The following is a 14,176-nucleotide window of genomic DNA, read 5'->3' on the forward strand; positions in this document are numbered from 1 at the left end:
ACGGTTTTACCTTAACTTCCAGGCAAAGTGTTTGATGCATTAACCAAACAAGAATGAGACTATGGAGTAAGAGATGCTAAACAAAGCCACCTGTAGTGATTTACAAGTAAATCTTTCTCTTGTAAAATCAAGGCACTAATGTAATGTTGTAAGAGTTCCAAGATATCGATCTCAGGAATGGTACAAAATGTCTTTTCTTCAAGCCTTAGCTCTAATTCACTCATCACTGAACGTGACAAACCATATTAAAAACTTCTGCCTCAATTAAAAATTAAAATAATTTTTAAAAGCTGCAAAGAGTCATAAGAAACACCAAAAACAAGTCCTGCCACATACTGCAAACACAAATATCAGCACTACCAGAGTTGAAATCAATGCACCAAGTACTCTGATTATAAAAACATATACTTCTGGTAAAACTGACACAGAAATTATCTGCTTTTCCTACATTATAGATACCAAACTTGGAATTTTTTCATTTAAAAAACCCACTGTACTTTACAAATTACACAAACTGGAGAACCAATACGCAGTCATAATATAAGCACCCAAGGTTGTTTAATTAGTAACAGGATTTCTCCTTCATGCAGTTTTCTTCTGTGCTAAAATCAAGCATCACTGTGGTTGCTATGAAAGTTCCAACAAACAATTACAGACTAATGATTGTTGTAATGCACTTAATATTAGGGGTAGAGAATACAAATTATTATTTCCAGGGACAACTTCAAAAATCTTATGAAACTTGGACAAGAAATTGCATAGGAAAATGTAAGTACACCAAAAAATACAATTATGGTTTACTTTTTTATCGAGGATATTATTACTAATATTATTAATATCAATATTATTCCATTAGGTAGAAGCTATCTTCCAACTTTGTTTATTTCAAGGAAGTCTCAAACATCTGTATTCCCATATTACACAAACTGCTCTGCAGGGCGTGCTGGCAAGGAACCTGATTACTCTGCACACACAGTCCCCCAGTGAATTCTTTGTTCCGAAGAATGATTTATAAAAGGCTTGAATGACCAATTACAATTTTCAGATTATCATTAATTTGCCATCAGCCTGAAGCGGATTTACATGCTGGCCCTTGGCCATCTACAAACCCTAAATTTCTATGTGACAAGTCACCACAGAGGCTGCCTACACAGCCATAGGTCACAGTTACTGCAAACACAAGCCTGTCCAACAGCACCTTTGCTCTGTGCTGCTAATAGCTTTTACTGTGCTTCAAACAGCTTCTTGCTGCTGACCGATCGTTTCTGCTGCACTCCAAATAACCTGTATGCTGTCCAAGCAAAGACAGTAAGACTCTAGAAATATCTAATATTAGAATCTTGACAGATTACCTTGCAAAATTGGTAGTTCCTCCTCTAGGCACAAACAAAGTTACTTTATGTATTCTCACAACCACCTCTAGTTAAAACACAAAAAAAAAAAAAAAAAAAAAAGGAGAAAGCAAAGAAGCATTTCAGCACTGCCCCTTTACCCTTTCTCTGGAAAATTAATGGTTGCAAAGCCTTGCAAATACACAATAAATTGTGGGTTCTCTTCCAACTTAACATCCCCAACATGACAACTGCCACACTAGCAAAAATGGATCTTCACCATTCAGATACCAATCATGAAAAAGAGCACAGCACCAACACAGGGCCAGAAAACAATATGATTTTATTCATACTCTTGCATGAAGCCCAACTCAATGGCATCCCAGCTGACAGAATGTACTTAAGAAGAAAGACCTGCTTCCATTGTCGTACCTTCTGAGAAAATAAAACAAAACATCTCCTGTAATGATTCAATTAACACAAATTTTCTGTGAGCATTTGTGTGGTCATCGTATGTGTTCATGCATCCACTTTACACACACACAAACAGACATGTATACAGAAAGACTAATTACATACAGCCAACATCCTCTAGTGAAGCCCTACAGGAATCCTCTGATGCCTAACAGAGCTGAGCTCAAATCACAGGCTCCAGACATTAGCAGGATGCCACTCTGTCGTCTCCTACACATTCACAAATTTTACAGTAACTTAGTGACCACTGTCAAATTTGAAATTTGCCAGAGAGATCAGACATTACAGGGTTGGCAAACCAGGGAGGGTAGGCAGTGACAAGCAAGGCTGCTGTCCCACAAACAGTACTTTCTTAGCAAGACACAAAACATTCTAGATTCTATGAATAACTTTTATTTCCTGAGCAGGTCTTTATGCCACAAGCCTGCTTGAACGGTAATGTAAGAATAAAATGGTTTATTTGTGAAAATTGGAATTTATTAATACCTAGGAGGTTTCAACTCACTTCCCACATTCTTGGTTTTTTTCCCTGCAAAAAAATGTAAAAACGGCTTCAAGTCTTCAATTGTTCATTTAGCACATGAAAAAATCTCACTAAATTTAAAAGTATATATGACAGTTAAACAGCCGTATCCACAAGCAATTACAAAATCATGGAAAACATTAAGCTATTATTTGTTCTAAAACTCCTGAGGATTAACAGGCATGACCAACTTTCTTGGGTTTGTTTACTTTGAGTTTTGTACCTAATCTATCTACTTGTCAGCAAAATCAACTGAAATCTGCTATGTTCATTAGTTACTAGTATAGTAGCTAACACCTCATTATTAGCATTCATAAAAACCATACAGTAAACCTGAAAACAAGAAAACTGCTGAATAATAAATGAGATTCATATTTGTGTGCTTTTTCAATTTAAAATTTTAGCTGTATTCTATTAATACGCACATTTTCAAGCTCCACAATCCTGTAAGTGTTAACTCACCATTAGGACTTTCATGAGAATTGATAAAGCTTTAAGAATGGGGAAGAGGTAAGATCAAATGCCACTAATCCAGAGCCAAAAACATTACAAATAGCAAATTACTAATCCCTTTACCTAGAGAAAGCTATGTTACACTTATGTTAAAGTGTAACAAAACTGCTTACTGACTATCATACAGTAGGATTGCTGGGTATAGAATAAAAACAGCTTTCCTGAGAAAAACACAGAACTCTGTTCCATAGCACAGATGGAGGGACTTCTAAGTGTAATTCAGATTGATTATAAGAAGTGGTGGAAGAGGATAAAAGTATTAAAATGGTAAAAACATCAGGCTGCACACTTAAGAGGAAGAACACAGAAGCTCAAAAACTGAAGTGAGAATCTAAAATTTCTTTTCTTCTTCAGTAGAAAGTCCCCAACATTGAGATTTCCATCTCAAAGGCAGCCACTGAATTGTAAACAACCAGTTCCAATTACTCAAGTTAGAGCAGGAAGTATTACCAAAGATCTACCAATTAAATAATTTTCCCTAGGAAAGCAATGAATACTTTTTAATCCTTGCCTCCTCCTCCTTTAAGACACAGGAATCAAAGCTAAAAGCCTATCAGCATGCAAAAACTGAGATCATAAGTACTGAGTTAAAAGGATTTTTGCATTAAGAGAGCACAAAAGGAACAAAATATGCATACATCTCCATCATACAAAGCTGTTGCTAACCTTTTTTAATTCACAGTGTTGTTTTATTAGAACTATACAGGTTATCGGAAGAAATATCACATATCTCAAACTACTGAATCACATTTCACAAATTTCACAGAACACTCGGAGTTGGAAGGGACCCACAAGGATCATCAAGTCCAACTCTTAAGTCAACGGCCCATACAAAGATCAAATCCAAAACTTTGATGTTATAAGCACCATGCTTTAACCAAGTGAGCTGAACTCATGGTCATATAGTTGTAAGACAAACATCCTGGTTTTTACTAAACAGTTGAAATAAGTGTGTGGTTTATAAAGATCTCACTTAAAACTTTCCTCATATAGCAAGTGATTTAATATAATCATTTTCCATGGTAGCATTTACCACAGAGTCAAATATAATACCGATATCTTCCTTCAAAGACAGTAAGAGCATCTAAATATTTAAACAGTTCATTTCTTAAACCAGCAGGAGACATCCAATAGGAAAGACAAACAACCACAGGTGGTTTTGTGTGGTTTGTTTTTTTTTAAAAAAGTAAAACTGTTTCAGTTAACAACTTATTAACTATAACCTAAAACTGCAGACATTTCAGGAGATAAAAAGTTCTGATGATTCCAGAAGTTGCAGTTAAACAATAATTAGCAAATAAAATACTATAATGACCCTGCAATACCGAAAGTTGTGTACACAATCACACAGAATCTGACCAACTGAATACACAGGCATACATACAAATAACTAACCCTGGGTTGCAAACTTCCATTTAAATACCTGTACACAATCATATTCAGGAAATCTTCAACGATCTCTCCCACGATGTTCATATCTTTGCCAACCCTCAAATAATGCTCTCTGCTTATTTAAAGAGAAATTTCAGACTTCTAATCTTTACTAAGCTACTCCTCTTAAATATACCAATTCTCTCGAAAGCTCTGCAGCTACTTCTAAAGACTTCTTACCAACGAGAGATGTTGAACTACATCACAATTTATACAAAATAACCAGACAATACTTTAGATCATTGCATGCAATTCTCCATACTTAAACCCATCCACAGATACTTCTGTATTTACAATATATAGTAAATACAGGAGTGAATATACATATTCCCATACCTTCTGTAGTTGGAAGTAGGTCTTTTCCTTCGCTCTTTGTCTCTGTCAGTTTCTCTGTTCTCAGTAACACTTCAGCAAAGCTTTCCAAAGAATCGTTCTGGTATGTGCCATAGCTGATTTCAGACTAGAAGTAAAAGAAGGTAACTGGCATGTGTGCTACACTCTACATTTATATTTAGATCACTTGCATCAGATGCAATTCTCTATCTCAGTTCCTGCATATGTTTTCCTTTGTTTAATTCTGGATTTTTTTTCCTACCTTTGCACAAAATTTCAAGTCACACAAATAATCAAAAATCCGCATTTTTAATTCATTATAAGATCTCAACAAAAAATTAACACTTTAGAGCTCTGTAATTGCAACTTACTTCTGCAACATATGGATCACGAATTAGAGACTCATAAAATGGATGACAGCCTTGTTTTTCCACCATAGCATTTTCTCCAGGCCCACTCTTCAATACATCTCCAAATTCTTGACTCTGGGAAAAGTAAGTATAGTTGATCCTAACTGTAAAAAAGCTTATAAAAAATTCTGTAACCACTGTTTAGAAGGGAAACAACTGTAAATGAAAGTATCACTGAATTCAGCAGGGAGCAAGACAGGAGTCATCTTACATAAACCAATGCTGAATGAGGTTCAGTATCCTTAAAAAACGAAAAAGAACCATGCTCGATAGTACCAGAAAAACTAGTATCACAAACATTACAGAAAACTCACTGAAATGGAGAAGGTAGAAAAGGGAAACTGAAAAGGAACAGTTTTTGAGTATAAGATTACAGTATTTAAAGAGTAGGTTTAACTGTGCTTTGTACCCCAAAGTTCTGAACTTCTGCCAAATTTCATCTATGCCTTCTTACACTACAGTAAGAAAACAGGAGAAAACCTATTAGAACACATGGAAAAAAAAACATCTTTAGACACCTTTTTTCATTGGGATTTGCTTGCAAGCAATCTTTTGATGTCTCTATTTCATTTACTGATTGAGGTTTTCAGTTATCAGATATCTACAAAGGAGTTTAGTTTTTATACTAACATATCAGCAAACATGTACACATCTGGAGCACATCAGCAGTCCCTTACATGCAATGGTCGCAGGTAAGTTAATGATCTCTTCCACCACTGCCCATCACTGACAGCATGCAGCACGGCTTTGGTAGTCATAGTTGTGTTAGACAACACCTCCATGGTTTTTGATGTCGTCCAGTACAACAAATCAGCGGACTGGCTAGAGGAGACGTGGGTTTCATCCTGTGAGCATACCCAACACACAATGGCAACTGTTAGACTCCTGCTACAATTAGGTTAATGACATAAAGCAAAATAAATGCACTAGAGAGCAGACACACAATGTCAATAACATATTTTAATGATCATTAATTTAAGCAGCATCTGTCAAAAATAAACAAAAGACAAGCCAAAACCGATTTAGGAGTTTCCATCTGAAGTAAGTAGTGGGATCAGCAGAACATTTTGCCCTTTATTCAGTTGTAACCTCTTGTTTCCACAGATAGTAGCTGTTTTTAATTCCAGTTTATAGTGGAAATATTCTACATAACTGTTGAACGCTTCCATTAAAATAATCGTCTCTCTACAAATGCGGACATCAAGCATACTAAAATTAATCTTCAATAATCCAAGAAAGCTGATACTAGAGACAATCTTGTATTTGTACAGAGGTATCATTAATTAAGTTGAATTCTCAGTAGGGGAAATGATAGAGATGTAAATATTCATCTCTAGACCAAGTGAAGAAGTATCAAGATCTGAAATTCTGCAGTTGGCACACAAAGTACTGAATATAGACAACATAAAAGACTGCAATTGCTTCTGCAATACATGCACAAACACCTTCACTTAGTAAATTCACGCTAAAGTCCATTCTTCAGACTAGATGTTCCACAAATGGGGCTTTCTATACAAGCTCTTCCTCACGTAAAGCCTTTAAATAATACCCAGAACATCTGTGCTGTTCCAGTTCTCAAAGGTTTGTGTTAACTGCATGCTTTACAACACTTGTGTATTAGACATAAATAAATAATTAGCATACTAATGTAAACACACTGTCTTCAGCAACAGAAAATATAAGTATTTTCCTCCATACAGCAAACTTTAACAGCTATATATCCAACGTTTGTCCTTAGCAACTCTACTGTTCATTTTCCCATACACTGAAGTGTATTAAAATAGCAAAATTCTAACTGTATGGGAGGTATTAGTTTACAACTCAAGACAAAATTTCAGACATCAGAGCCAAAGGATGCTAAGTTATACTCAAGACAAATACATCCCACCGTAACCTCAGTGACAAAACATATCAGCTTCAATAACATAGAATGTCGTGTAGACAACCTTGTTTTTACTACCTTCTACTGTAGTGTGCAGTAAATCAGTCCCTTAAGCTGACCACTGAAGTAGCAGGTCCATCTTAAGTCCTTCTTCCTTTTCCTTCAGCATTTTTTTCCAATCCTTTCTGAAATTATATTGCGTATTTCCCAGATGCATCACTGACAAACTGACTAGCTAAACTGGAAATTTCAGCTCTTGTTTCACGAAATGAAGAAAGCACATGCCAAATACAACATATCAGAATTTTTAATGCTCTCAAAATGAAAATCAACAGAAAATCTGGTGGCTTGGGGGCTGCGGGGAGAATTTTAAATAAACCCCTCTAAGTACTTAGGAAAAAAGGGGTTTGTAATTTATTTTAAATGTTATATACAGAATGCTAATTTCTCTGTCTGCCTCCATTTTCAAGTAGATGCTGCAGGACACCTAATTGATTCTTCATGTAGGAAAAATGAAACAAATCAAAATAGAAGCAGAAAAAATAAATCCCGCCCAAGTTCTCAATTGCATTTTAGCAAAGCACTTTTTTTTTTTAAATAAACCTCCTTCACTAGTGTGAAAACTAATGACTTAAGTTGCATGCAGGTGTGGATGCTTCTATAGCTCTACTGCTATCAGATAAACTCTATTGATTTTTTTCTAAAAAGAATTTCAACTCTCACAAGTAATTACAGTCTTTTCTGCACAAACAGGAATTCCATTTTCTGACAAGTCATTCCTATGTGTACCTGGAACTTTCTTCTATACTGAATCAATCTCTCATAAAAGAATTTATTTCTTAAATATTGTTGGAGATCTCATCTAAAGAAAACAACTTTAATTGTATCCTTTAATTGTACCTTCAGGAGGAAATTATATATGGGGGTTTTAAGGGGTGTTTGTGGGAAATTATTTTCTTCTATTATTTCTTCCTGACATTGTTTATAAAGTAAGCCCTTGTTGTTAAAAACAAAATAATAATAGAAACAACAACTTATTAAGTAGCAGCTAAATTAGTGGCTTTAAATTTTGTATGAATCTAAATTGGTGTAAAAAAGGATAACCAACAAATTCTGAATTATCAAGATACTCTACATTAACAGCTAAAACATTTTTATCTATATATGCAGATATAGATACCAAATATTTATACACATACACCCATGTTCACACATACACATATACAATTCCAAACAGTCTAATGCAAAGACAAATAACAAAGCCAACTGTTTTTTAGATAAGCCACAGAACAGACAGTAATAAACTAGAACACCTGCAACACGGGTTTTTTTGTCCTTAATGACAATTAGTCAAGGCGCAAAGATTAAAACATGTAAAAACCATACACTGCATACACTTTGTGTGTTAAGTCATCCATCAAGATGATGTAGGAAATTAAATGAGATGGAACAGTCTGTTCATAAAAGAGAACACCATGCACTAGCCTTCCTTTTTCCCTTTTTGGTATTTCCCTTGGAAAACAGGAATTTAAAATAGTCTCTTTTGCGTAAGTATTCATGTATATTCTACACTTACGTTTTGTGCCTTGGAGGGTTTTATTTGGGGGATTTTTAATCTTTTTTTTTCTTTTTTTTTGGCAATGTCTGTTACAGCTAACAAACCAGTCTCATAACAATAAACCAGACCCTAAATGACAGTCTATGGAAAAGATTCAGCTCAAGTTGATAACACTAAAATTCTTGAGTCATTGGATGTCTAGGCTCTTATTAGGGCCATAACATCACTGGAACTGAGAAAGTAACCCAGCCTTAAGCATACCAATGCATTTGATGCAGCTGCTGAAACACAGGCTTTGATGACTGAGATATACAGCAATAACTAAGACATCTGCTTAACAGTTGCAGATCTGAAAGAGGACTAGACATTTTGGGTCAGTTGCTAAAGGACACAAGGATAATAACCATGATTCTCTAATCATTTCTAACCAGCAGTGATAACAGTGTGTGACCTACCAATGTAATGTACACAAATGTTTTAAAAGACCCTGTCTTTTCCCAGATCTAGTACTTAAGAAAAATGCAAAACCAAAGATGCTAATGCTCTGTTAATCAGAATTTTCTTTTTCTTTAAGCAACCTTTAAGACAATAATTTCTACAACTTGAACATACTCTCCTCTAGAAACTATGCCTGCTCTTCTATCAAGAGTTTGTTTTCAAGGAAACTTGAAACTGTAAATTTCACTTGTGTGGATGTGCCACTTTACAACAATTATGCTTTCGTATCCATATATATAAAAGATAATGATTTATAAGAGATGTAATGCATATTTTAAGTACTATGCAGATTTAACATAAAGTCAGAGCTCATTTACAAGACAATGGATGGTTATTGTTTCTACTGTTTATAAACAACCAGGCATCTCATGACTAAGCACTGTATTTTAGTTTAATAATTTTAGCAATAATATTCTGAAAGGCTTTTCATTAATCAAGAGTTTATTTGTCTCACTGAGATATTTTGCTAGAGAAGCACAAGATTAGTTGTTTAGGCATTGTAGCACACAGAGTAAAAAGCATGAGGATTGGTGAAACAACATTTTGCTTAAAAATAAACTGGTATAATGTAATCATTGTAGCTTCCACAGGATAACTTCTCCAATTGATCCCATGAGTTCAGTCAACAGAGACAAGCTGACACAAAGCTTGTGCCAATGCATTAGCTCCTACAGAATGATTGGGTGCGTGCATCTTTATCACAGCACTCAGGAATTTCCTTCAGAGCAGGACCACCAAAAACTTAGAGAAAAGTTATACTGAAGTCAACACGACAGCAATGTTAAATGACATATTTCCATGTAGTCTGTAGAGATTGTAACCAGCTGCTATCAAGATTTCTGCAAGTTTCAGGGGGGAAAAATTTGGAGGGAAAAACTTACTAAAAATGAAATTAGTTTAGACATTTCCGGAGAAGACTTCATCAAGATTGATGGAAAACTATGACCAGTTGGTGATATAAAGAAAGAAATAGTAGTGGAAAATAATGATTCAATACTAGACAAAGGCAAGAAGAGGTAGAAAAAGGTCACTAAAGCTTTGAAAACTGAAGTACTTACATATAGATATTTTGAATACAACAGAGAAAGGGATGCCCAAACACATGTATGCTAGAAAAAACTTAGTCAAGTCAAGATAAGGAAATTTATATTTAGAGCACCAATTTGAAAAGTGAGAAAGAAGCAAATTTGTCAACTTCTTGAGAAAAGGATGCTATAAGTTAATCAGGACCTAAGTGAAAATGAAAGGAGTAAAAGGAAAGGGGAAAAAATCTTACAGTTTAGGGTTTTTTTCTTTGAAGAAACTAAAATTCTGTGCAAGACAATGAAGGTAAAGCACGAGGAATTATCTGAAGTGTAACTATGGGAATTACAGTTATGGGATTCTGTTAAGTCAGAGAAACTGAGTTATTGAATATATTGCTTTTCTAACGTTTCAGATGTCTGTAACAAAGGAAGAGTTGCACAGTGAGTAAATTCTTGGCTATGTTTCCCACTGTGGCATTGTAAGAAATGAAAAAAGCTATAAATTCCTATTAAGTCAACTGAGAAAGAACAAAAAGACAGAATTAGCAAATATACAGAACTCATTTCATAGTGCACCAGTCTGAAACACAACATGCCAAGAAGCTGTATTAAATAGAAAGAAAAAAAAATCTCAATGGAGCAACATACAAACTTGCCAGGTCAATTGTCTACCTACTTCCAATTCTAAAGAGTCAATCAATCAGAACTAAGGGGGGACAAAATCAAAGCTACACTGGAGAAATTTTTCAATATGAATTCCCTAGCAAAATGAAAATTGCTTCAAATATCCAAATTGAAATGATAGTGAAGTTAATTAGTGAGTTAACTCAACTCTGATAAATCCTTGAATAAGTTTCTGAATCATTTATATGCATGTCTAATTGTTCCACTACAACATCGTACTACAGCCCAAGAAGGCAACGCCTGACAGATTTTCACAGATACTAAAATATTGTAAACATACTCATTCATGCCCATATCAATTTTATTAACATCTACTTAAACTTCCGTTCAGAGACACACATCTACAGATTTCCAAATAATATAAAGCCTTTGTGCCAGAGAAACAGATCTGTTCTTCATATTGATGATTCCAGTAATACATAAAGCATTTGGCCCTCTTCCTCTGAATAGTGTTTATACTGCTATTTTACCTGTCTGCCATTTATTTTATATATATGCAAATGTACATATATGTTTACATATGCATATGTGTATACGAGTATGTACACACACACACACACACACATATATATACACATATACAAACATATATAAAACCCACACAAAATGTAGACAAGGAAGTTGCAACTCAGATACCTTTCTCAAAAAGCCACACTAGGTAAGATGAACCTTCTTCCTTTCTCTCCTTCCCTCTTTCTCTCACCCCCTTTTCCTCTCTCCTTTCCTGTGTTTCTTTAAGGTTTTTGCTCCCCTCTCCCACTCCCAGATCTGTTTACCATCTATTGAAAAATGAATTAAGCAGAAAACACATAAAATAATTAAATATAGAATTTTCCACTTCACAGAGTGTGAAAAACACATTCCTTTTTTTGATAAATAGGTAATTACATCTTCCTTAAAGAAAGAAAAATATTTGCAATTTTACATGTACAAACTTAAAATAATAGACATAAAAAGTAGAAAAAATAATAGAACACTTCTTTCCTGTTGTCCTGCCTGTATTTCCTATAACACACTCAATGTTCCTTCTGATCTTACACATAAATGTAATTTCACATGCAATATATGAACATTATGAAATGCAAAAGAAGTCATAAACTTCATGATGCACAGAACACAGGCAAAAAATAAATTTAATTTATAACATTTTTCAATTAAATATGTAGTTCAGGTTTATTTTGAAATATTTTGCTTTGCAATTGGGACAGATTAAAAAAAAAATCAAACCAACATAAATGTATATCATTATGTAAGTTTTGTTGCACTTTCCTCTTCTACTGCTTCTGGGTTTATAATTTTTTCTATGGTACTAAGACTGTGTAGGAAGAAGCAACTCAAAATCCAAACAGACTAAGTATAAATACATAAGTAAAACCTTGAATTTTAAACAATCAAAGAACAGCATGCAGTACGTGTCTAATGTTGTCCATTTTATCTAGTAAATCTAAAAACTCAAATTCAGCTCTTTAGCATAATGCAGAACAAAATCATTTTTACTTTTAAAATTCTCATTAAAACTTACCTCCGTATCTTTACTCATCAGCAAAGAAGGTCCTGAGACACTTGCATTCTCACCTCCTTCAGAAGGAAGAAACTGGTAATTCACAGCCTGATAAAGAATCTATAAACATGAAATAAATATAATCGTTTATCAGTCAAATAAGCAAATGTAAGAAATATAACTGATATCATAGGAAACCCAAGAAATTCTGATTTAAAAGCTTCCATGATAGAGAAACAAGGATGCAGACACAAAGAACACAGTATCTCTGACATCCTCTCACTGTTGTAAGTCCCTAGACAAAATGACCTTCTCTTCTCCATGATTTTTGTGCAATATTTTGCACACAATTTAAGAATTTATTTTTTTTAATTATATGCACCCTGATATACTGCATAGGCTAAAGAACTGACGGAAAACTTTCATTATCTGAACAGTGACTGAGGTTTTGGGCAACGCCACAAAGGAGTTGTTACACAGGACAGTAGCTTTGTGAGCAGAATCTCTGCCACCTGTAGAACTGGTGAAGGTCAAAAGACATTTAAAGCTGTTTAATATCTCTGGTCAGTGTGACCTTATGATAAAGATCTTCTGCATCTACCCATCTATCCACATACAGAGACAGAGTGCTTGGACAGAACATGTAGGACATCAGCGAACAGAACTAAAAAGGTCATGCTTAGTTTCTGAAGGAAATAATTGTAGAAGAAACTGGTTGAATGCACCTTGACAGAAATTATTACTCGGCTTTGGCTTCCTGAGACAAATACCAAATTAATCATCACTGCACTTTTGCTAGAAAAGGTTTTCACTAACAAAGAAACCTGAGCAACAAATTAGGTCTCCAGTTTTGTGAATGGAGAAGACGGAGAATCTTTTCCTTTGGAGCAGTGGGATGCAAGAAAGTGAGAACCAGTGGCTGAGCAGCTGCACTGCATTACCACAAAGAGGACATAAAGCCTTTCAAAGGAATCAGATAGCAATATAGCAGGTGTGAACTGAATGAAGTTTTAACAAATTTTGGTTTATACAGTGCCAAAACTCTGTCTGACTTCAAATTCTAATTCTAGGTAAAGACACATAATGGAGGGGGGGAAAGTTTTTATTTAAAAATTGTACAGGTATCAATATATGTTTAAGCTCATAGTTTTACCTACCTCTCTGAAATTTCAGTTTTCATAATGAAAAAAAGTAAATAGCTTGCAGGAAATAAACTGTATTTGAAATCCTTTGCAGCTTTTATTCTAATGTTACCCCTGTTACTGAAGTAGCACAGACTGCCTTCATATATTACCTGTATTTCTCATACACACTGCTATTCAAGTGGTTTTGTAAAGATAAAAGGCTACACACTTGCAGCTCCCTTAACTGGGCTTCACATGTGCTGAAGCTATGGCTCCCTCCTCCATTCCTGCCCTGTGTTGAGAGACCTCTAAGATGTTTCCGTTACACAATTATAAATCTAAGAACACTGTGAACTCTTAGACAAGACAATTATATGAATTCTCAAACAAGTCCCAGTATGTAGGCCAAGCCACAATTACACTGGCTTGTACAATCACAATTTAACATTCTGACAACCTAAATTACTCCACTACCATAATAGTGTGATCAGCTCAACACTTAAGACATGATTCTCTTAAGTCAGTCATTGCACAGTTAATAAAGATAGCTCAGAGATAAAGCCTCTTGTACTTGATAAAATCATTACATCATTAAAATCAGTAAGAAAATAATTTCATTGTATATTGGGTAAAGATCATAAAAATCATAAACTAAACATTTAATAGATATTTATGTGAGTATTTAATGAAGTTGTATTACTAGGTGTAAACACCTAGAAGACATTTCAAAATTTCATTAACTGCATTTGCAAATAAAATGTTTAAATCAGGCTATCAATGAAGAAATTAAAAGTACTAAGATAGAAAATACAAAGGCATTTCTACCTGAGAAACCAACTCATCATATAAAACTGCTTAGAATGACACATCATTTGCTGAAATATAACAA

General features: G+C 34.5%; 1 protein-coding gene across 1 annotated transcript in view; it reads right to left on the minus strand.

Annotated features, from left to right (window-relative positions):
• Window positions 1-14,176, minus strand: part of NBAS (NBAS subunit of NRZ tethering complex) — a 166,612-nt gene that overhangs the window by 86,392 nt on the left and 66,044 nt on the right. The window contains exons 35-38 of the mRNA XM_032681667.1: window positions 12,185-12,283; window positions 5,693-5,860; window positions 4,977-5,090; window positions 4,609-4,732 (exon numbers count right to left, since the gene is read on the minus strand). Coding sequence (XP_032537558.1) covers window positions 4,609-4,732; window positions 4,977-5,090; window positions 5,693-5,860; window positions 12,185-12,283 — 505 coding nt within the window. The remainder of the gene's footprint in view (window positions 1-4,608; window positions 4,733-4,976; window positions 5,091-5,692; window positions 5,861-12,184; window positions 12,284-14,176) is intronic.

Source organism: Chiroxiphia lanceolata, chromosome 3 (assembly GCF_009829145.1).
Source record: "Chiroxiphia lanceolata isolate bChiLan1 chromosome 3, bChiLan1.pri, whole genome shotgun sequence".
Taxonomy (NCBI): domain Eukaryota; kingdom Metazoa; phylum Chordata; class Aves; order Passeriformes; family Pipridae; genus Chiroxiphia; species Chiroxiphia lanceolata.